We start from the raw sequence: 21,165 nt of genomic DNA on the forward strand, positions 1-21,165 counted from the left end.
AATATAAATGAGAAAGGTTGTCAAAATAACTGTAATAAAACATTTTTAAATCCCTGCAGCTATTGTGGTGTTTGATAAACATCCTAATAATTTGAAGTGACCCACTAACACCGTTACAAAATGAGTCATGATACGCTCAAAGTGCAGTGTGTCTTTCGCTCATATGCTTAACGTTGTTGTTGATCACACGTTACTGTAACTTACCATTTTAAACAACGCGTCCCCTTGAACAATGTGATCCGTACCATCGGGGAATCAGGCAGCTTTGGTAAAAATGAGCTTAAACTCTATGAAGCTGTCAGTTACCACAACTGCAGCAAAGGTTGGAGAAGAAAAGCGTATTGAGAAAAAAACACCTCCATGTTTATCTGATTACACAGTAAGGCCCCGGCAGCCTGAAATGGAGGGCAGATCTCTGCAGTGGGGCCTATATACAGCTAACTGCAGTGCTGTAAGAGTCAGTGGGGCGTCTCGGAGAGCTGCAGTGTCCCATGGCCTGCTCTACAGTAATAACCCTGGTGGTAAACGTGCCTCTCTACAGCACTATCAGTTCTGCTGAGGGTGCACGTTTCTCTCTCCCCTCCGCAGCCCCACCCCCTCCCTCCCCACCGCAGCTCGTCAGAGAGCTGCTCAGGCGTGGTATGAGCTGTCACTGGCTGCTTGATGGTGATGCCCGCGCGGCCTCCCCCAAGTGTGATGCTGTATAGTCTATCTCTTCCTCCCTCTCCCTCTCTCTCTCTCTCTCTCTCTCTCTCTCTCTCTCTCTCTCTCTCTCTCTCTCTCTCTCTCTCTCTCGCCCGGTGCAGACATTAAGGACCAGAGGCCACAGAGAGCCCGCTCAGACAGGATGAGGTAGTCTTTCTTCCACTACTGCAGCAGCATCAGGCAGTGAAGGACAGGACAGACAATCTTCTGGGTTTCACGTGATGTCCTCTTTGCGCGTCCAGGTCCCTCTTAGGACCTCAATTACAACTGCTGTAATGTTTAATGCGCATTTTGAAAAACTGGGACATTAAAAGAAAAACACTGAACCCCATATTGGTCTCAAATTGTGTACGAAGGTGGGGTAAATACTTTAGGACATTTGGGAAAAAAGAGTCTTTCAAATGAATGTACAAATATAATGTAATACTCCTACAGTGTGCAAAGCAGTTTTATAACTATTTGTATCGTCTTTTTTTTGCAATGCTTTATGTTCCACTGCTTCATTTTGTCCTTTTTACGCCTCTGTCTTTAGATTTTAGGATTTCTGATAGATTATAATGCTAGGACAGATGTAGACTGAGCACATGCTATTGTGCATTTGATACATACTCTGCATGGAAAGGCATAATCAGCATGAGGAAAATGGGCCTAACCTCCTGAATGATAGATTCACTTTTTTTAACTGTATTTGCTGTAACAGTTCCTCCTGTCTGTCTTTTTCTTTGTATTTCAACGTTTACTTCCACTGCAGCAAAACTGTCAGGGGGAAATCAATCAATTCTTCACTATAAACTAAAATGACCTCAGAAGACACTGTCTTGATGTGACTAACTCAGACAGCTCAGATTGAGGGCTGCAGATTATCATCCCCATCACTTACGCTGAAATGACTTTGGGTCAGATCCCCTCAACTGACAGAAACCGTTTCAGAAAAAAACCTTTTAAAAATACATATGTGGGGGCTCCTTTAGCTCAGTTGGTAAGGCGTCCCCCTCCCGGGCCGGGCCCAGCAGCAGACCCGGGTTCGATTCCCACCCGCGGCCGTTCTCTGAATGTCACTCCCCTCTCTGCCCCATTTCACCTCTGTCTCTCTGCACTATCAATAAAGCATAAAAATGCCGAAAAAATATCTTTAAAAAAAAAATACATACATATTATGTGAGCATTGTTTTTAAGATAGACTTGGACAAATATGAACCTTGGCCTTAAGTGTTAATATCAACATTATCATTATAGTTTTGTTTTGGAGCTGGAGAGGAACAATGCAGAACATGACAGCATGCTTTGGTCTCTGCAGGCTTCAGTTAACATTTGCCGCATTCGCTCTCTTTTTCCCCTCAGTATGAGTACTTCAACGCTGTGCTGATCAATGAAGTGGACGAGCAGGGCAATAACGTGGAGCTGGGCGGAGAGTTCCTCCTGGAGCCCAACGAACATTTCAATAACCTGTCAGTCAACCTGAGCCTCAGCGTGGTGCAGGTTCCCACCAACATGTACAACAAAGGTGAGGGTACAACATTTACCTATTGAGAGCTGATGAACGGGCAGGAGGGAGTAAAGTAAGTGGTGAAAGGGAGAAATAGTAGCCAAAGCTGAATCAGTGTCACAACTTGAGCTTGGGGATCAATAACAGTTCAGGCCTAAACAGAAAGAATTGGCAGACCCTCTCGAAGAGACGGGAGGGAGTGCAAAGCAGGGGGGGGGGGGGTGTAAAAGATGTTTGTCGTAAGCTAGCTCTTCAGTTGCTTCTTGTTCTTTAACAGAGTGTGTAAACCTCTCCCTGTGTATCGCCGTGGCTGCTTTTGTTCAGCTATAATGGACTCCCCATAACTCTCTGTACACAGCACAAAGGGAGGCTCGCCCAGCAGAAGGGAAGGGAGGGGAGGATTTAGTCACGGGCATTGTGTCTCCTTCAGGGGGGTCAATAAGGGACAAAGGTTAACCGCACACACTCCAAGATGAGCACCATTATCACCATCTAATTTACTTGTTTCTATCTCTCTTCCCTCTCTGTGTCTTGGCCCGACATCCTCCTCAGATCCCGACATAGTGAATGGAGTTTACTGGTCCGAGGCTCTGAATAAGGTCTTTGTGGATAATTTTGAAAGAGACCCAACGCTCATCTGGCAGTACTTTGGGAGCGCCAAAGGTTTCTTCAGGCAGTACCCGGGTGAGTGCTGCCACTCTGTAGTACTGTATCACTGTGTGTGTGTGTGTGTGTGTGCGTGCGTGCGTGCGTGCGTGCGTGCGTGCGTGCGTGCGTGCGTGCGTGCGTGCGTGCGTGCGTGTGTGTGCGTGTGCGTTAGGCGTTTGTAGGGGTAAAGAAAGGCTTGTCCCAAGGGAGCCGTCAGCCTTCAGTGCAAGGGGGAGAGTTGGGGGCGGGGGGTAGGGGAGACAGATCAGAACAAATTATTTAGTATTACTAAAAGGGTAATTTTGCTAATGTTGTAATTTTACAGACCATCAGAGAGGATACGTATACACAGACGGTAATTAATCAGAATTTGTGGGTGTGGGCCAACAGTCGTACTGAGGAACGACACATGGCTGCTAGATCCATCCGAAGTTATCAGACCTTTACAAAGACATGAAAGCAGTGTTGGGCCACAGAGACGAGATACAACTGATGATATTTTCATACCAATATGGGCTCTGTTGGTTCAATGTATTGGGAACAATACATTGAAGAAAAATAGGTTTATTTCACCGATGTTTTACAATACTCTTTTTGGAATGTATAAATCATTTAGTAGTTTGAAAATCACAATTTAATTAATTCTGTCTTGGTTCTTGTTTTACACTCATTCAATTAAATTTACAAAAAAGGAAAACATTAATAAAGATCGCTAGAGTCCTCAGTATGTAGTTTATTATCAAGGCAGTGATTTAAAGTAACTAAGTACATGTATTCAAGTATTAACCATTTCGAGGAGGCATTCAATAGGCTACCGCCAAAACAAAATGTGTGACCAATTTTCAAGGCCAAAGTCTTCTCAAAATAAAGCATTGTGGTAAACCCTTCTGTGAATGTGTAGATAGATTGTGGCGATTTAAAATAGTAAGCTTCAGTGAATACTTTTTAAGTTTAAGGACACATGGACACCTTGAACTGAAAGACCTGTGTAAAAGTTATAGTTCAGATTAACCCGTGTCATTACGCTTGCGTTTGTTAATGTGTTGATCTTTTCTATCTCTTATCCTTTCTCTTACTTTACTCTCTGATTCATTCCCCAGGGGTGAAGTGGTATCCGGATGAACATGGTGTCATTGGCTTTGACTGCAGGAACAGGAAGTGGTAAGCCCTCTACATACCGGACAAAATATCCATAATTAAAAATAGGGAGTACATTATTTTAAAAAGTACTCATTACTCAAAATGTGTCATTTTAACTCAATATTTCAGGTACATTCAGGCAGCAACGTCTCCTAAGGATGTGGTCATCTTAGTGGATGTTAGTGGAAGCATGAAAGGACTGAGGCTGACCATTGCCAGACAGACCGTCTCGTCCATATTAGACACACTTGGAGAAGACGACTTCTTCAACGTCATTGCAGTAAGTTTTAAGTTTACCTTCTGTACATTTGTGTGCCTTTGTTATTTTATTCGTTTGTGCATTTCTTTGTGATTTTTCTATTGGACTGTTCTGTACACCTGACATTTATTGCAAGTCTGTCAGAGTTTTCCTCAGTCGAGCTTAGGGTCAAAGGGCAGAGGGTGTCATATTGTGTATGGACTGTGAAGCCCACTGAGGCAAATTACTATTTGTGATATTGGGATATACTGTATGAATAAAAATGTATTTGATTTGATTACTCTCTGAAATCTTGCAAATTTTTATATTTTCTTAACAAAATGTATTTCTGTTAAGTATTTCAACTACATATCATTCTCCTTCTCTGAAAAAAAAGTATCAATTTAAATGTTATTTGTATTTCCTTAGTATAACCAGGAGATCCACTATGTGGAGCCCTGTTTGAATGGCACGATGGTCCGAGCCGACAGAACCAATAAAGACGTGAGTTGGGAATAATCTGACGTGGGATGACTTGTTTTATGTGGATTGTGAGAGGTTGAATTTTGTTGAAAACAAATTTTTTCCCTTTTAATCTTTGTTCTGTTAGCACTTCCGCGAACATCTGGACAAGCTGTTTGCCAAAGGGATCGGGCTGCTCGGTGATGCTCTGGCCGAAGCGTTCACAATCCTGAGTGATGTAAGTTCCAGTACAGTAAACGTTTTGACATTTTCAGTTTAATGGGGACAGAGTGCAAAAAACCAATCTACTCCATTCACTTTATTCCTCTCAAATAATGTATAACAAAGCAAATCAAGAAAACTAAATGTTTACCGTTCACTGAGTATGTGACAATGATGTTGAGTTTTCACAAAATGATTCATTTATTTATTGATTCGTTTGACATAAAAATAATGAATTTGTGCATGCTCCCAGCTAACATGAATGTGCTCTGTTTTCATTTAATTGACGGACTCCACTTGAACAGGACATTTGGAAAACTTTCATTTTACAAGCCACATTTGTTTTCACTGCACTCTGCATGTTCTCAGCTAATCATAAAAAGTTGCACGCTCCAGTCAAATATATATTTGAGTGTTGGGGAGGTGTGTCGCCTGTCGAAATGCTCCACTGCTGTCCCTGTTCCGCCCTCCAAACACAGACACATCTATTCGGAAGCGTGATTAATGGCTGTAATTAATGTCAATGATTAATAACCTGGTTGATTGGAACACAAAGCAGATAAGGCCAGGAGCCGCGCCGCATTCCTTTTATCTCCCTGTTTTCAGGCGAGCTTTGGCTGCGCTGCTAAAGCTGAGGGACCACAGCTTTTACCTCTGCATTTGTCAGATTAATTAAAGCCCTGCAATGAATATGGTAATCAGGTAGCCAGTAGCCTATACTGCTGAAATCTATTATTGCACCACACTGCCCAGTGGATCAAGTCAGAATACAACCTATCAAAGACCCAATCAAAACAGAAACACTTGAAGAGCAGTGCACCATCTAATTTTAGTCAGCTGAGTGCTGAGATATAGAAACAGCACAGTCACTGCTCTTGCAGGCTGATGATATGACAGAATAAGCACATGATAAAGTACAGTAATTTGCAATCACAAAATATGTTTGCCTTATTAAATGATTTTAGATCAATATCATTAATTCACCTCTTAAACAACTAGGGCTTGGGATTGATTCGATTTTACATGCATCAATTACTTAATCATTCCTTTTTTATGTCTCTTATCGTTATATATATTTACTAGTTTTTATTAACTAACATCACTGAAACAAATTATCTAACACTCAAACAAAGTCTAACCTGGGGCTCGTGCTAAGCAGAAGAGAGTCCAGGAACTTGTTTAGTTCCATATGGAAACAGTAAAATTTGATTTGATTTGATGAATATCAATATAAAGTTTGTATGTTTAATATCATCTGGACGCTGTATCTGCATTTCGATGTTTTGATACCGGCATCGTTGATGTTGATTAAAGATTGATATTTCGCTATTTGCTGGTACATATTAAGCACAATTACAACTTGTGCAATATAAATCATTTCTTGGTAGACGGCGCAACCCATTTTGGATATCAGACTTTTTTTTACGCAAATGTTTGCTTGATTGTTGTGCTTTTCCTACGATGAAAAGTCATGAAAAGTCAAAACATCTGTGGTGAAAGAAAGTCTGTAAAGTCACCGCAGACAGAGATGCCTTTAGGCAGCAGCTCATCGGTCAGAAATTGAAAGATGGCGTCTTGCAGTGTTTCCATTGACTGGGGGAATTTTATGTTGTGTTGCGTTACAAAATGTTACGTTGTTAAATGTTATGTTAAAAATGTTTATGTTATGTTGTTTTGTGTCATGCCAGCCTGCATGAACTTCTAAGATTTTTAAGATGTGTGCAAGTGCGTGAGAGAGAGTTCTGACGGCCTTTTGATGCTCAGCGGCAATCAGCAGGTTTTATCCTGCGATCGTGTCACTGCGTGCTCCTCTTTTTCTAACCATTTACAGGTCAATAAACCACTTAATTACTGCGATGCATCTTCTGGCATTTGAATGAAGTGCACAACACTCTGCAGGTTTATCAAATAAGACATGTTTCTGTATTTTATTGACGGATGGCTGCACAGCTGCCGCATCAGACATCATCATCATCATATTATACAGAGGCGCAGAAATTGTTGGCCCAGCTTATTTTATGTTGATATGAAAACTTAGATATATTTTGAAGGTTTTAAATGAAATCTTCACTTGTTTTTCTTTTGTTCCTGCAGTTTAATCAAACTGGACGTGGCAGTGTTTGCAGCCAGGCCATAATGCTTGTGACCGACGGGGCGACTGAAATGTATGACGATGTCTTCGAAAAGTACAATTGGCCCGAAAGAAAGGTGAGTCTCACTCTTGCTCTCGTTCCTTCCTCATCTCACTCTCTCTCTTCTGTTCCACACAGAGCCTAATTTAAATGTTACACATGTCAATTTCCTGAATTTTATGCTCGCTCTGCACTTTTCCTCCCGCGGGGATAGATATACATTTTAATACTTTATGCCAGCTCGATCTCCTGTCATCTACATTTGGAGGGATTGGTTTCTTACTTCATTACCAGTTCTAACTGTAACTTGAAGTCCATGTCAATATGATGTTTTTTCAATGTGCTGACGAAATAGAAATATTTCCACCCACACACGGAATAAAGCATGGGAAATTGGGAAACTTCTTTCAAGGGGGGCAGAGTGTGTACTAGTAGTTCAGTCTCAAGGGCTCCACACTTCCTCCTTCCTTCACTGCTGAATTGAAAATCTTTTGTAAGACCCCCTTTGTAAGACCTAAATGCATTGGAAATCAAATGGACTGACGTGCCACTCACAAAGCGATTTAAAAAAAAAAACATCAGCTCAAGGGCTTTTGTTCAGTCCTATCAAGCATATGTGTGTTGGCAGTGTTTGGCAGGGTGCAGGGCAGTATTTGGCAGGCTACCCCACCCCCCTTTATACACCCTCAGGGCTGTTATATGGCAGCCTTTTCTATATGCGCTGTGCCTAGCAAAGCATCTGGAGCCAATGAGCCATGCAGGTTTGGCAAAGTGTCACACAGCATTCTTTAAAAGGACAATGCCCTCGTGCCCAACCCCCAACTAAAGAAAATGCAATGAATTTAACTGCAGTACGAACTGTAGAACACAAATCCAAAGCTTACTGTTAAAGAACAGATAAAGATTAAATGAAAAAAAGTGTAAAGAATTAAAAGAAAGAGAAGGAGGAGGAGAAACAGCCTTATTGCTCAGTGTTTCCTCCTCAGGATAGAACAATGTGCAGCATCTTCTTGCACCAAAGACAGATAGAATCAGGACAGGAAGATAAAGTGCTACGGAGACGCATCACTTTGCATGTTTTTTTCTAATCCTTCGATCTTTGAAACTGTCTACATCCATGTGTCCTCTGCACAGGTGCGAATATTCCCTTACCTGATTGGACGAGAGTCTGCATTTGCTGATAACCTCAAATGGATGGCGTGTGCCAACAAAGGTTTGGGACTTTTTGACTAACACCCTCTCAGGACAGCTTTGTGTCAGTGTCAGGTTGGAGTTTCTGTTGAGTGATATGACAGGTCGAGCATGGAGGATGTGTGGGTATCTGTGTGGTTTTGCTGTGTGTGTGTGTATGTGTGTGTGTGTGTGTGTGTGTGTGTGTGTGTGTGTGTGTGTGTGTGTGTGTGTGTGTGTGTGTGTGTGTGTGTGTGTGTGTGCTGCCTCAGACTCTTTTTGCCAAGAGGCAATGGAGTGGCACTTGGGGGGGTCAGGGGTCAATCCGCTCTAATCCCTCTTCCTGTCAGAGTGTCTCCCCCTGGGCTGATGGCTGCTGATGGCTCCCACGTGGCAACACTCCGGATGAGTGCCCTCTGGAAAGGAAAGTCGCAGCCAGGAAAACAGATCACAGAGGGACAGTGGGGAGACAAGCCTGAAACCTCCTTCCCCACACAGACCCCCCCTGTCAAATAACCTTACGTGTCCAATGTGAAACATTGTCACTAACAGCGGGAGCTGACACCAAGTCAAATGGCTCGTGTGCCACTCGGAGCTGAACGGTTCATTACAGTCCAGTAATATCAGGGACATCAGTAGGCTTGGAAAGTAACATAGTATGAAGAACAACTTAAGTACTTTACTCCAGTACTATGTTGGGCTACTTGTACTTGACATTAGCATTTCATCATCACTAGCTTTATATGTAGGGCTTAATATTGCTTATCTTATACTTCTTCCACCACTGGATGCCTTTTTTTAACATTTTGATGTGTAGCCTTAAATGGTCCATGTAGGACATTGTGGAAGATGGGTATGCTATGGCTCATTTTAAGATGATATGCGTGAATTTTTGTGTTTGTGTTACTGTAGGATATTTCAGTCAGATCTCCACCTTAGCAGACGTTCAGGAGAACGTGATGAGGTATCTTCACGTCATGAGCCGCCCAAAGGTTATCGACCACGAGCACGACACAGTGTGGACTGAGGCTTATGTGGACAGTGCTGTAAGTATGGTGCAGTGCTTGAAGCGCTACCATTACTTCCTGTGATAGTTCAAGTTATTAGTCATCATCATTCCCAACATACTTCTGTATATTATTTAGACTGCATGCTAGTATGAACAGCACAGCCACATGCTTTGTTAAGAGGCTGGATAGAATAACAGGAATCTCTCACTGTATAATGCCATGCAGATTGTATGTTGTTGATATCCACTGCATCATATTGCAAGGTGTTATGTTATTTTGTCCATCCCTATAGCGTACAGTAAGTGTGCGCATGTGTGTGTCTGCTCTCTCATCATCATTCTTCATGCTGCTGGAAGGATCCCTCATTATGAGCTTCATTAATCTGCATGGATCGTCCCTCCGATGTACATCTGCGTCCACAAAGTCAATGCACAATTTGAAGGCTTTAACTCGCTGGATGATCCAATCTCTCTTTCATTTCAGCTTTCCCAGGCTCACAAGGTAAATGTCTACATGCAATCTGATCTGTACTTGCTCTTACATAGAATCATATTCATAAGAAAGAAAATACAATTTGTTTGTTGTCTATGATAAAACAATCAACCAGATGCTGTAGGAAGTAGCATCAGGAAGGAGAACATGGGGAGGTAATATAAGGTGTCCTCTGGGTCCACTGGGACACATTTGCGTCCCTACTTCTCAACATTATGCTCTATTATTTCCAAGGAAGTCAAAAATGAGGGTGAACAGAGAATGTTCCCTCTGAGAGCAAGGGCAGAAGAGGAGCATGTATTGCACTTCTTTCCAGCATGGAGACAATGACCATGCGTGTGTGCGCGCGCACGCGCACACACACACACACACACACACACACACACACACACAGAAGGGTTGGGAGATTGTCCTCTGGAGTGTGTGCTCTTGTATCTCAGCCTCAGACACACCATTCATCATTCTGTGGATCATTGCATTTTATCTCCTAAAGCCCATAATAAAACTGACATTGGAGGGGGAGAGACCAAGAAAGAGAGAGAAAAGAGGGGGAGAGAGACAGAGAGAGAGTGATGGAGGTAGAGGTGGTTAGGCATCCAGGGTTTACCTGTGTGTGTGTGTGTGTGTGTGTGTGTGTGTGTGTGTGTGTGTGTGTGTGTGTGTGTGTGTGTGTGTGTGTGTGTGTGTGTGTGTGTGTGTGTGTGTGTGTGTGTGTGTTGACTAAAGCAGACCAGTTTCCACTTCCATTGTGTGTTGTGATGAATTTAAGGAGCCACCATTCTTCATTTTGTCAAGCTAGCTAGTACACACTTCAGTTCACAGCCCGTTTGCTTCACATGCACATTTAACAAACTCAACCACATACACACAAACACACTCACACAATCAGCTGTGTGCACTCGAGAGGCGAGGGAATAGCAGACCTACTTTTACTGAGCTCATGTGCTTAATTATGTCAGCCTTCATCCCACTGAACTGACCTTGTCTCCTCCTCTGAGACCCACATACAGTAAGACCCACATGGTTCAGGTTTGACAACAGAGACTTTGACCAGGGTCATGACTCTTTATTTGGAGGTTGTTTTTTAAAATTTTCTGTGAAAAATAAATGTTGTTGATGTGTCTAATAGCTTCCTGTTTGCTGACATAGTGAGACTTTTTTTCTCCGCTGTCTGGAAATATAACTTGACATACATATCTTGAAATGTCATGTCATGAGGCTCGTCACTGGGGGAATAAAATGATTGTTTTACAGTAACATCATCAATAACATTTTGTAAGTGTGTTGTAATAGTTGCAGAGGCAATTAAAGGACAAAGAAATGTATCTCTAAAGTATAAATTTGTCCATAAATTATGTAGTATACTGCATGTGTAACTGTTTTGGATATTATTTAGAATGTATGTGATGTACAGATTAAGAAAAGCTGAGAAAAAATTTCTGTTGTGCCGGCATGAAATGAGTAATCTATATCTGATTAATATAGATTTAAATGTATTTATTTGTTGTGCAGTTTATGCTTTTGACTGATGCTGACACCAGTTTCAATAGGATTATTCAACAAAAAATTATACATTCAAACATTAACATTCGTCTTGTCTTTGTTTTAAGTTGAAATCGAAAACAGGTCCAAGTCTGATGACTACAGTCGCCATGCCTGTTTTCAGCACAAAGAATGAAACGGTGAGTGAGTCAAAGAGTTCTTAGTACCACCAAAGACACATTTCCCCTTTTAACTTCTCACACGGTTTAATTTAAATAAGTGTTTGAGGCTCAAAGCGGTAAAATGATCAAATATAAAAGAAAACCAGAGAATCAAAAATACAATTTTGTACCACATCAATCATCTCACGACCCCTCCAATTTATCTTGTGGTCCTTTGGAGGGCCCCGGCCCCTAGCTTTGGAACCACTGGACTTAACCTGACTATATTTAAAGTTAAATTAGCTATCTCTTTAGCTGCAATAGTAACATGCTACTGACGCATTGATGTATCATTATTCAAAATGTATGTCAATGTAAAATATATTAATGTAAACATCACAGGTGCCATGTTTTATGTGCATGGTACATGGAGTACTTTTGATACTTAGGCTATAGTACATTTTGTGGATTATATGTCTATACTTTCTCTAAAGTAGGATTTTGAATTCAGGACTTTTTAATGGTGTATGTTAATGTTATGGTATTTTTACTTTTAACTAAAGGATCAGAGTACTACCTGAGTGACTGAAACACTGTGTGTTTTGAATCTCCTCATGCAGAAGAACCAGGGTATTCTGTTGGGGGTCGTAGGAACAGACATCCCTCTGCAGGAGCTGATGCAGCTCATCCCCAAACATATGGTATGATCAGCTGCTCTTGTATTTTGAATATGTTTATTAATGTTCATTTCTTATCATGTCATCCTCATGTATCTAATTTTGTGTCCATAGTTAGGAATCCATGGATACGCATTTGCTATCACAAACAATGGCTACATCCTGATACATCCGGACCTCAGACCTTTGGTAACTCCGTTTTTTCACATTACTTTTACACCTGAACGGTCTCACAGCATTCCCTGACTTTACCCTGTTGTTTTTGTTTTTGTCCATGCAATTTCATGCATAACCAAAATGATGAACTGAAAGCCTGAAAGATAACAAGGGCACACAGAGACAAATGTGTTATCTGATTAGGAGGCTAAATGGATTTTCGTATAGTCTGTAATCCCCACCTTTTCCTTTGATGTATGCATGCAGGGATAAAGGCCACTCATAGGGCTGGCTGGCCTGAGATTTCCCAGAGGTAACTTAACACTCGCTGGCAGAAACCACAGCCGTTTGTCCTGGGAACGCTGGTTCCTCAGGAGCTATGGCTGTGCTAGTGGATCTGTGTGTGCCAGTATTGCTATCCCTCTCTGTGCAACTGTGTGTGTGTGTGTGTGTGTGTGTGTGTGTGTGTGTGTGTGTGTGTGTGTGTCTGTAGTTGTTCTTTTGTGTGTCTCATTGTGGCTAAAAGTGTGCTGTGGTTGTAGTCAGTGACTAGTTGTTGTTGTGGACCAGATGACATACAGTAACAGAGTTTGACGTCCGTAATGCTTCGATTGAGCGCATATTTCCTATCAATCATATTAATTATTTTGAATTGACCTGTCAGTGTTAATTTCACAGATGGTTTGTTAAATAATTACACCTCCAAAACAAGGCTTGATTAATAAGAGCATACATCAACACATTGAAAGACACATAAGACAGATTACAGCAACGTTTTTCAAAATAGACATATTTATTTTTACCAATTTATTCAAAGAAAATTTCCCAGTTTGGTCAGGCCAGATTAACAGATATGTTAAAGCTGTGGTTAGACTTTTAATCAATGTCAAAATGTCGTAATACAAAATGCATTGTTAAATTGTGTATGTTGTGTGCCTCTGTGTAGTATCAACAGGGTCAGAAGAGGAGGAAGCCCAACTACAGCAGTGTGGATCTCTCTGAGGTGGAGTGGGAAGACAAAGATGATATTGTAGGTGTTAAAACCCCAAAAAAAACAATGTTATGGGGGGGGGGGATTTTGTTTCAGTATTGCATGTTCATTATTTTCTCTGGTAAATTATCCTTTCACTGCAAGGAACATGCCACAGATATATGTCCCAAATTATTCATACCCCTGGCAAATTTGGACTTAAACTTACTTTTATTCAACCAGCAATTTTTTTCTTAATTGGAAATGACACAGGCTTCTCCCAGAAGATAATAAGATGATGTACAAGAGCCATCATTGTGAGAAAAAAAAAAGTTCAGCTTTTATTTACCATTGAACAAAAAGTGGCATGTCCAAAATTATTCATACCCTTCTCAACGACCCAAAACACAAAGCAAGAGTGGTGAAGAAATGGTTAGCGGACAAACATATTAACGTTTTAAAGTGGCCCAGCCAGAGTCCTGACTTGAATCCAATTCAAAATATGTGAAGGGAGCTAAAGATCAGGGTGATGGCAGTGACAACCTCCAAACTGAAAGAGTTTAGCTCATTGCTATAGAGATGAAAGGGCAAAAATATCAGTGGAGACATGCAAAAAGCTGGCCAGCAATTATAGGAAGTGTGTGATTGCTGTAATAGCCAATAAGTGTTTTTCTATTGATTATTGAGAAGGGTATGAATAATATTGGACATGCCACTTTTTGTTCAGATGTAAATAAAAGTTGAAAAATATATTTTTCCACAATGATGCCTCTTGTACATCGTCTTATTATCTTCTGGGAAAAGCCTGTGTCATTTCCAATAAAGAAAAAACTTGCTGGTTGAATAAAAGTAAGTTTAAGTCAAAATTTGCCAGGGGTATGAATAATTTTGGGCATGACTGTATATCATCTAAAGGTTTAAGGATATTTAAAACGGATTTAGATGAGTGGGTTGAAATTGGAAGAGGGACGTCATCTGTTAGGTTTGTTTGGGTGGTTGTCATGGAAATCAGACAGACAGTCAGATACAAACAGCACTGAATGTGTTGACTGGGTATAAGTAGACCTGAAATGTGATTAAAGGTTTGGGTGAGGCGGGGCCCTTCTCCTAAACCCAAGATAAATCTTTTACTTCATTATTTCCAATGAACCCTGGAAAAGCATTAGGGTTATTATCAAAGTGAAATATCAAAGTCACAGATTGGCTGCTGGATCATGATGATGACCCAGCCTTGACTTCTCCCCTCTATGTGCCTCTTTGTGTGCTTTATCATTTTTAGCTTCGCAATGCTATGGTGAACAGGAGGACGGGGTCTTTCTCTATGGAGGCGAAGAAGACAGTGGATAGAGGGGTGAGGCAGCCGATAAAAGATGTTTAGTGTCTCCCTGTCAGATAAGTATTGCTCTCTCTCTCTCTCTCTCTCTCTCTCTCTCTCTCTCTCTCTCTCTCTCTCTCTCTCTCGCTTCTACACTAAAGGAGTGAATCCTTTTTCTGCACTTTCCTTTCTGCTCATTCAGAGGCGCGTCCTGAAGATGCACAATGACTATTTCTACACTGACATCAAAGGAACACCATTCAGGTTAGGAAAAGTTTTAATACATTCCTTAAACCAAGTTCTGTCAGTTTATGTCTTGGTTACAGTTAAAGGTGGAGTCAGCGATTCTGGAGAATGCTTGTCGTCAAAATGACTTTTTGTCAAAATCAGTGAATATCACCTTAAGATCTGCTACCTGTCCGTACTCTGTGTGCACCGGGGGGGGGGGGGGGGAGGGGGATCCAGTGTAAATGACCTTGCCTAGGCTCAGTAAACAGGCATATTACTTTCAATGGTGGTTTCGGTCCGAACCACTTTATTTACATACCCTTTGTTAACATACCAGTTTACAGAGCCTAGGCTATGTATTAACACCAGATATTTTTTCAGCGCACACACAGTACGGACAGGTAGTGGGTCGTAAGAAGATATTTACTGGATTTGACAAAGAATTGATTTTGACAAAAGGCATTCTCCATAATCGCTGACTCCGCCTTTAAGTGCTGACGGACCCTTTGGTTCGCTCCTCTGTTTGTGTTTCCAGTGTGGGAGTGGCTCTCTCCAGAGGTCATGGAAAGTACTTATTTCGAGGAAATGTATCAGTTGAATCCGGTATGTCACTCCAACTCTGTCATTGACTCTAAATTCAGTGAGATAGATATTGTCACTCTTACCTGCTTGTATGGGAGGGCTTATTGTATCAGTCCACCCAGGCTGGCATTGCTGAAGCGTTACTGACTTGTGTTTTTCAGGGCTCCGTGATCTGGAACAGCCAGATGTCGCCCTGGCAGATGAATGGTAACGCTGGGGTTATTGAAGGGGGCATTCATGCGTTATGTAGGTTATTCCTCAGCGTTCATCAGGGATGTTGAGGCCTGTGATTTAACAGCGTGGCTGTGTTTGCACCACAGGACATACTGCAACACAGATGAGCAGCACGAGCACCGTCACTTGACCCAGATTCAAGCCATCAAGCTCTTCATGACGGGCCGCAGACCACACCTTAAGTGTAAGACTTTTATATCTGACAGAACTTAAACAAAACAAAAATGAAACAAAATAGTGATTGTTACAGAAGAGATGCATGTTTGGGGTCTTTAAACTGATCTTTAACATTATCCAGGTGACAGAGAGCTGATCCAGGAGGTGTTATTTGATGCTGTGGTCACTGCTCCACTGGAGGCCTATTGGACCGGACTGGCTCTCAACAAGTCAGAGTACGAAACATTTTGGTTCCTCTTACTGTAATATTCTATTTTCAAGTCGACAGGTCAAAAAATTAAAAATAATCTTATGATATGAATTAATGAAAGGCATGCAAATTAAAGATAATTTTAAGTCTTTTAATAAGGTATTATAAAGTGAGAGCTGCATCAGCTGCATGACAACGTTTCCTCTATTTCTTCTAAATGGCCTACATTATGAATGCACAAGAAGAAGCTAATTACATGTGGCATTTGATAAGCCAGGAATGTTCTGGGAAAGCACCAAAAAAAGGATGTACATACATACACATCTGTTTATGTGGCACTGTGTCCGCATTCTACCAACAGAAACTCAGACAAAGGAGTGGAGATTGCCTTCCTGGGAACACGCACTGGCCTGTCGAGGACCAACCTGTTTGTAGCCGCCGATCAGCTCTCTAATCAGTGAGTGGCAATGCTCAACGTTTCTCATAATCATTACTTACAGCGCGAGGCGAGGCCTTGACTGTGCTTGATGAATCTCATCCTTTGCCCCTCACTTGCCTTTCATTCTGCGTGCTTCCTCAGAGACTTCCTGACAGCGGAGGACAAGGAGGGCGTGTTTAATGCTGATCACTTCCCTCTGTGGTACAAGAGAGCGGCAGAGCAGGTCCCTGGCACATTCATCTACTCCATCCCTTTCAGCACAGGTACAGGACAAAGCCACAGATTAGAGATACTAGCTGTAGATTGCGTGGATTTCAAAAAGTTCCCTGAGCCTGCACTGAACTACACAAGCTAAACATTTTTTGTGCGTTACATTACAGAGGTCCTCCTTTTTATACTGTATACTTTCTATTCTCAAGTGCAGCATTATACAAAGTATTTTGGGGGAAATCAACATTAACTTAGTCATTCAGCATTTTAACATCCAAATCAGTCTTTTTCTATGTCCCGCTTTCTGTTACGCATTGTAGTTTTTACTGGTTTCCACTGACAGGATGGGCAGCACAGCTCACTTCCCCCACAGCTTTTAAGTCGTTAACGTGGCCAACACGCTATGTCTGCTGACCAAAAGTCGTGGAGAATTCAGTTTCACTCTCCACGACTTTTACTACCTTTCCTCTGTTAATGATGACTGCATCCTTGCAAGCTTTGCCACCATAACCTGAAATGTCCTATCACAGAACCCATTTCGGAGTCATCTGGCAAAAAAAAAATAAGAAGAAAAAGCTCCGACTGGACTCCATTACTGTAAAGTAATGGTCAAGTGCTGTGTTTTCTTTCTTTTTATTGAGACTGCCAACTGAGTAGAGGACGCCATCTAGTGTGCAGACGGTGTAATTTGGACAAATGACTTGTAGTTTGTCTGCTCCTCCTCTCCAGCTTTAGAAAACAAGAGTGTTGTCTTAGCCAGCACAGCAATTCAGCTTCTAGATGACAGAAAGTCTCCAATTGTTGCAGGTAACAACCTCTGAAAGCTGTCTTTCATGTCTTTATTTTCTTCATGTTATCAATAATTCTTTTGATCCTATTGTGCAGTCTCTTATGTTGGGTCTCTTGTTCAGCTGTAGGGATCCAGATGAAGCTGGAGTTCTTTCAGAGGAAGTTCTGGACCGCCTGCAGACAGGTAACTACACCCAGCAACATTTTTTAACGACAAAATTAGCTCCCCGATTAGGTGTGAAACTAAACCATTTATTTGTGCCCAGTGTACAGCTCTGGATGGAAAATGTAGCATCAGCTGTGATAACGAGGTAAGAACTGACATATCACACTGACTTTTGTATATTTTCTTGTAGGCTGCTTTGTTAACACAATCTTTGTATTTTTAAACAGGACATTAACTGTTATCTCATTGACAACAATGGCTTCATTCTTGTCACAGAGGAGCAGTCTCAGGTACGTTGTGCATGTTTGGGTTTTACATATTGACAACTGTGGACCAAAGTTGAAATAGTGGCAACACCTCAACACATGTTCTCCTTTACAATAACTGCTTCAATGCTCCATAAATGATTGTTTTTAACATGTGTGTACAGCAACATTGGAACATTGTTCCACAGAAATTCAACGTTTAGATCTGATTAAATAAGTGGTCACACACTGAATGACTCCTACAAGATGGATGACCTATACCTTAACAGCACCTCTGAAATAAATACTGTTGGAGCCAAATTGCTGTTTATGTTTGTTTTGTTTTGTTTATTTAATTAATGATAAAGAGGTGTGGCCTTGGTGTCTGCAGAGGGTGGATAGCATAAATACCTGGCAACCTGGGATTAGATTCAGGTGTGTAATGGGGAAGGCCACACAGTTTTTGACCGTGCTCGTGCTCGTGCAAATGTTTGTACACTGGAAAAAGCCTATTTTGTGTTTATCTGAAAGAACAATAACCCTTGGAACAGTTTGTTTTTTTGTAGTCAATAAAAGGATTGACATATCCGACAATACGGCATCTTCTGGACATTGCATTAATTTACACACGCGTCAGACTTCCGTCTAACCCTTACCCCTCGGTAATGCTACAGGAAAAGCCATTACAAATACCAATTGTAAAAGTTCCTGTTCAGTGTATGTTGTCCCTATCAATGAGCTCCAGGTTGCATCTCCTGTTTCTCTGCAGGTGCAATTTGTATGGGAATTTTTTAAACTAGAAAAAAATCTACTACAAATGACAAAGTCCTTCTTCATTGTATGTTCATATCATTTTGTCCAGCCCCATGTTTTGAGTTAAGCGATGTGCCTGTTGTCTTTTGACTTTAACTTCTCTCTTAGACAGGGCTTTTCTTTGGAGAGGTGGAGGGTGCTGTTATGAGCAAACTCCTCCAAATGGGTTCTTTCAAAAGGTACGAGACACTATATTTATTATATACATGTCTCTGAGCTGATACATTAGACCTGAACTTAAAAGCACCTTACATGTCATATTTGATGTCTATTCCAAACCTCTGCTGCTCCTTTTGTGTTGCAGGATCACACTGTATGACTACCAGGCCCTTTGCAAAGACTACGCCGGGAGCAGCGACAGTGCACGCACCTTGTCAGATGTAAGTGTGCAAGACAGAACATCAGCTGGTAGATTTAGTCGATAGAAACATGACCGACGATTTTTTTAGCATCTGTAATTCACTGCTGTACATTTCCATTTGTGCAAACAGGGTTACATTTATCAGCATAAACCTCTATACACTACCTTTCTCAGCGCTTGTGGTTAGCATTGTTTGGACACTGGTGGAACAAGCAGTCTCAAAATGACATTTGAGAAATCCTTAATCATTATTCATTCTAATATTATATGCTTTCTCTCTCTCTCTCTTTTAGCCATTCACTGTTTTTAAGTGGCTACTGACTGAACTTGTCCTGTAAGAATAACAAACATATTCTTTTGATATTATATGGGTGCATAATTAAAATTATAAAGTGTACACAGTGTGGTAACTTTTGTAATAAGTACAGTATATCTTATCTGTGTGGATAACATACATTTTTATTTTCTTTAAATGTCATTGGTTCAATCAGTTAAATACATTCCAACAAGTAACAACATACATTGGCTAACTTATATTTGTGCTGAAATGGTACCCACATTTCTTCATTAACTCTTTATACCTTTTTATTCTTCTTGTAAAGACTATTAGTTAACTATTACTGCTAATTCATTGGGTTGACTCGTATTATCTTCTCATAACCGTCACTAGAAATGTTTTGTTTTAATATAATGTTTGTGTTTTTCTCTCAAGTTTTCTGCTAGAATTTAATCTGTACAGCTGGTGGAATATCGACCTTACAGTCAAAGGTAACTGTAGGATATCGGCTTGTACATGTCCCTAAAAAAGAATTTAATGTGTGAGAGAGTTTAATTGAGAGCTGGAAACCTTATCCGTTTATCTGTGGTTTTGTTCACTTCAGTTAAAGTCTCTTTGTCACTCGTTCAGCTCAGAGACCACGCGGTAAAACCATGATGGTGCCATGTGATACAGAATATCCCGCCTTTGTCTCTGAACGCACCATCAAAGAAACAACAGGCAACATTGACTGTGAGGGCTGCATCAGGTAATGCATTAGGCCGATTAAGAATAGTTACACTTTGGATCATCAAATAATCACTCCCTTTGCTAACACTATGTACAGCAGATGTTCAGTTTGCTATTAGTGTTTAATTTCAGTCTGTGCCTCTGTTTTGGCTGCAGATCATTTGTCATACAGCAGATTCCCAGCAGCAACCTCTTCATGGTTGTTGTGGACAATAAGTGTGACTGCAGCAGTGCTCCTCCAGTAACCATGGACCCCATTGAAATCATGTATATCCTTTCTAGATTAAACTCAGATGTCTGGCATATGGAAAATTCATGCTCATGATTAGACCATAATGTTACTTACCGACTGTGAGAATGGTTTTCAACCCTCTTTTGGATTCATTTTTGAGTTGTTCCAATTAATTGAAAGTTAATTTTGCTGCAGACAAAATAAGTTGTTGTGTGTTTGTGGGTGAACTTCTAAATATGTTCCGTTGATTTATTTACATCCTTGACGCCTTTGAACACAACGAGTCACTAAAATGTGACAGACTGAAGTTTCAGAAGGACAGAAAGAAGCCTGAATCATGTCATCCTTTCCACCCTGAGGTAAGAATGTCTTAATACACGTGTATGTCTACATGTACAATTATAGATTGGAGCAGTGACTTCCCGGGTTGTCTCCCCAGTGAAGAAAGAGTTTGGTTCAGCTCCATACCTTATGTCACAATTAACTGTGTCTTCTGCAGGAAAATGCCATGGAGTGTGGTTCAGCAACACGCATCTCCAGCCCTCTGACAGCAGCTCTGCTCCCTCTGATCGCAGCGACCATCAGTAGGTGACCATTAGCAGCAGGACTGGCCCTCAGTAAGGACTAAACCAACAAGAAGATGCTTAGAAAATACATAGAGACCATGGCCAATCAGAAATGAATTTGCTCATACCACTGCAACCGGCAGCACTCTACCAAGAAAAAAATCCTTAACCGTAGCAATGAGACCTACATCCATTAATGCAGAAAACCTAAATGATGCGGTGCAACACATGTAAATGAGAACAATGGGAGTGCTTGGCTACTTTGCTTGGAGCACTGCAGATCACGCCGCTGATAGTTTGCCACATTGTCCTGAAAGTGTGCTGAAATTAAATGAGAAAGAAATACAGCACATCAACATTAAAAACAAATGCCAGGTATTTCCTGTAAAGTATAAAACAAGTCCTGTGTGCAAAGGATGATAGTAAGATATCAAATATGTTTGTTTCTTTCTTGTGAGGGG

The 21,165-nt window shown here is 41.1% G+C and overlaps 1 protein-coding gene across 1 annotated transcript in view; it reads left to right on the forward strand.

The window, feature by feature from the left end:
- Window positions 1–20,730, forward strand: part of cacna2d3 (calcium channel, voltage dependent, alpha2/delta subunit 3) — a gene marked incomplete at both ends in the record, with an annotated part of 30,996 nt that extends 10,266 nt beyond the window's left edge. Inside the window, 34 exons of the mRNA XM_080025599.1 lie at window positions 2,047–2,209; window positions 2,744–2,875; window positions 3,940–4,000; window positions 4,109–4,259; window positions 4,647–4,721; window positions 4,828–4,917; window positions 6,996–7,109; window positions 8,168–8,246; window positions 9,116–9,249; window positions 9,697–9,714; window positions 11,316–11,387; window positions 11,969–12,049; window positions 12,140–12,214; window positions 13,128–13,211; window positions 14,431–14,502; window positions 14,669–14,730; window positions 15,230–15,297; window positions 15,438–15,483; window positions 15,597–15,694; window positions 15,809–15,902; window positions 16,239–16,334; window positions 16,458–16,579; window positions 17,256–17,333; window positions 17,438–17,499; window positions 17,582–17,626; window positions 17,709–17,771; window positions 18,648–18,718; window positions 18,844–18,919; window positions 19,194–19,234; window positions 19,613–19,668; window positions 19,808–19,925; window positions 20,063–20,173; window positions 20,413–20,497; window positions 20,638–20,730. Of these exons, the coding sequence (XP_079881725.1) occupies window positions 2,047–2,209; window positions 2,744–2,875; window positions 3,940–4,000; window positions 4,109–4,259; window positions 4,647–4,721; window positions 4,828–4,917; window positions 6,996–7,109; window positions 8,168–8,246; window positions 9,116–9,249; window positions 9,697–9,714; window positions 11,316–11,387; window positions 11,969–12,049; window positions 12,140–12,214; window positions 13,128–13,211; window positions 14,431–14,502; window positions 14,669–14,730; window positions 15,230–15,297; window positions 15,438–15,483; window positions 15,597–15,694; window positions 15,809–15,902; window positions 16,239–16,334; window positions 16,458–16,579; window positions 17,256–17,333; window positions 17,438–17,499; window positions 17,582–17,626; window positions 17,709–17,771; window positions 18,648–18,718; window positions 18,844–18,919; window positions 19,194–19,234; window positions 19,613–19,668; window positions 19,808–19,925; window positions 20,063–20,173; window positions 20,413–20,497; window positions 20,638–20,730 (2,886 nt within the window). The remainder of the gene's footprint in view (window positions 1–2,046; window positions 2,210–2,743; window positions 2,876–3,939; window positions 4,001–4,108; window positions 4,260–4,646; window positions 4,722–4,827; window positions 4,918–6,995; window positions 7,110–8,167; window positions 8,247–9,115; window positions 9,250–9,696; window positions 9,715–11,315; window positions 11,388–11,968; window positions 12,050–12,139; window positions 12,215–13,127; window positions 13,212–14,430; window positions 14,503–14,668; window positions 14,731–15,229; window positions 15,298–15,437; window positions 15,484–15,596; window positions 15,695–15,808; window positions 15,903–16,238; window positions 16,335–16,457; window positions 16,580–17,255; window positions 17,334–17,437; window positions 17,500–17,581; window positions 17,627–17,708; window positions 17,772–18,647; window positions 18,719–18,843; window positions 18,920–19,193; window positions 19,235–19,612; window positions 19,669–19,807; window positions 19,926–20,062; window positions 20,174–20,412; window positions 20,498–20,637) is intronic.
- Between the last annotated feature and the right edge of the window lie 435 nt (window positions 20,731–21,165).

This window comes from Ammodytes marinus (assembly GCF_949987685.1).
Source record: "Ammodytes marinus genome assembly, chromosome: 4".
In the NCBI taxonomy this organism is placed as follows: Eukaryota; Metazoa; Chordata; class Actinopteri; order Uranoscopiformes; family Ammodytidae; genus Ammodytes; species Ammodytes marinus.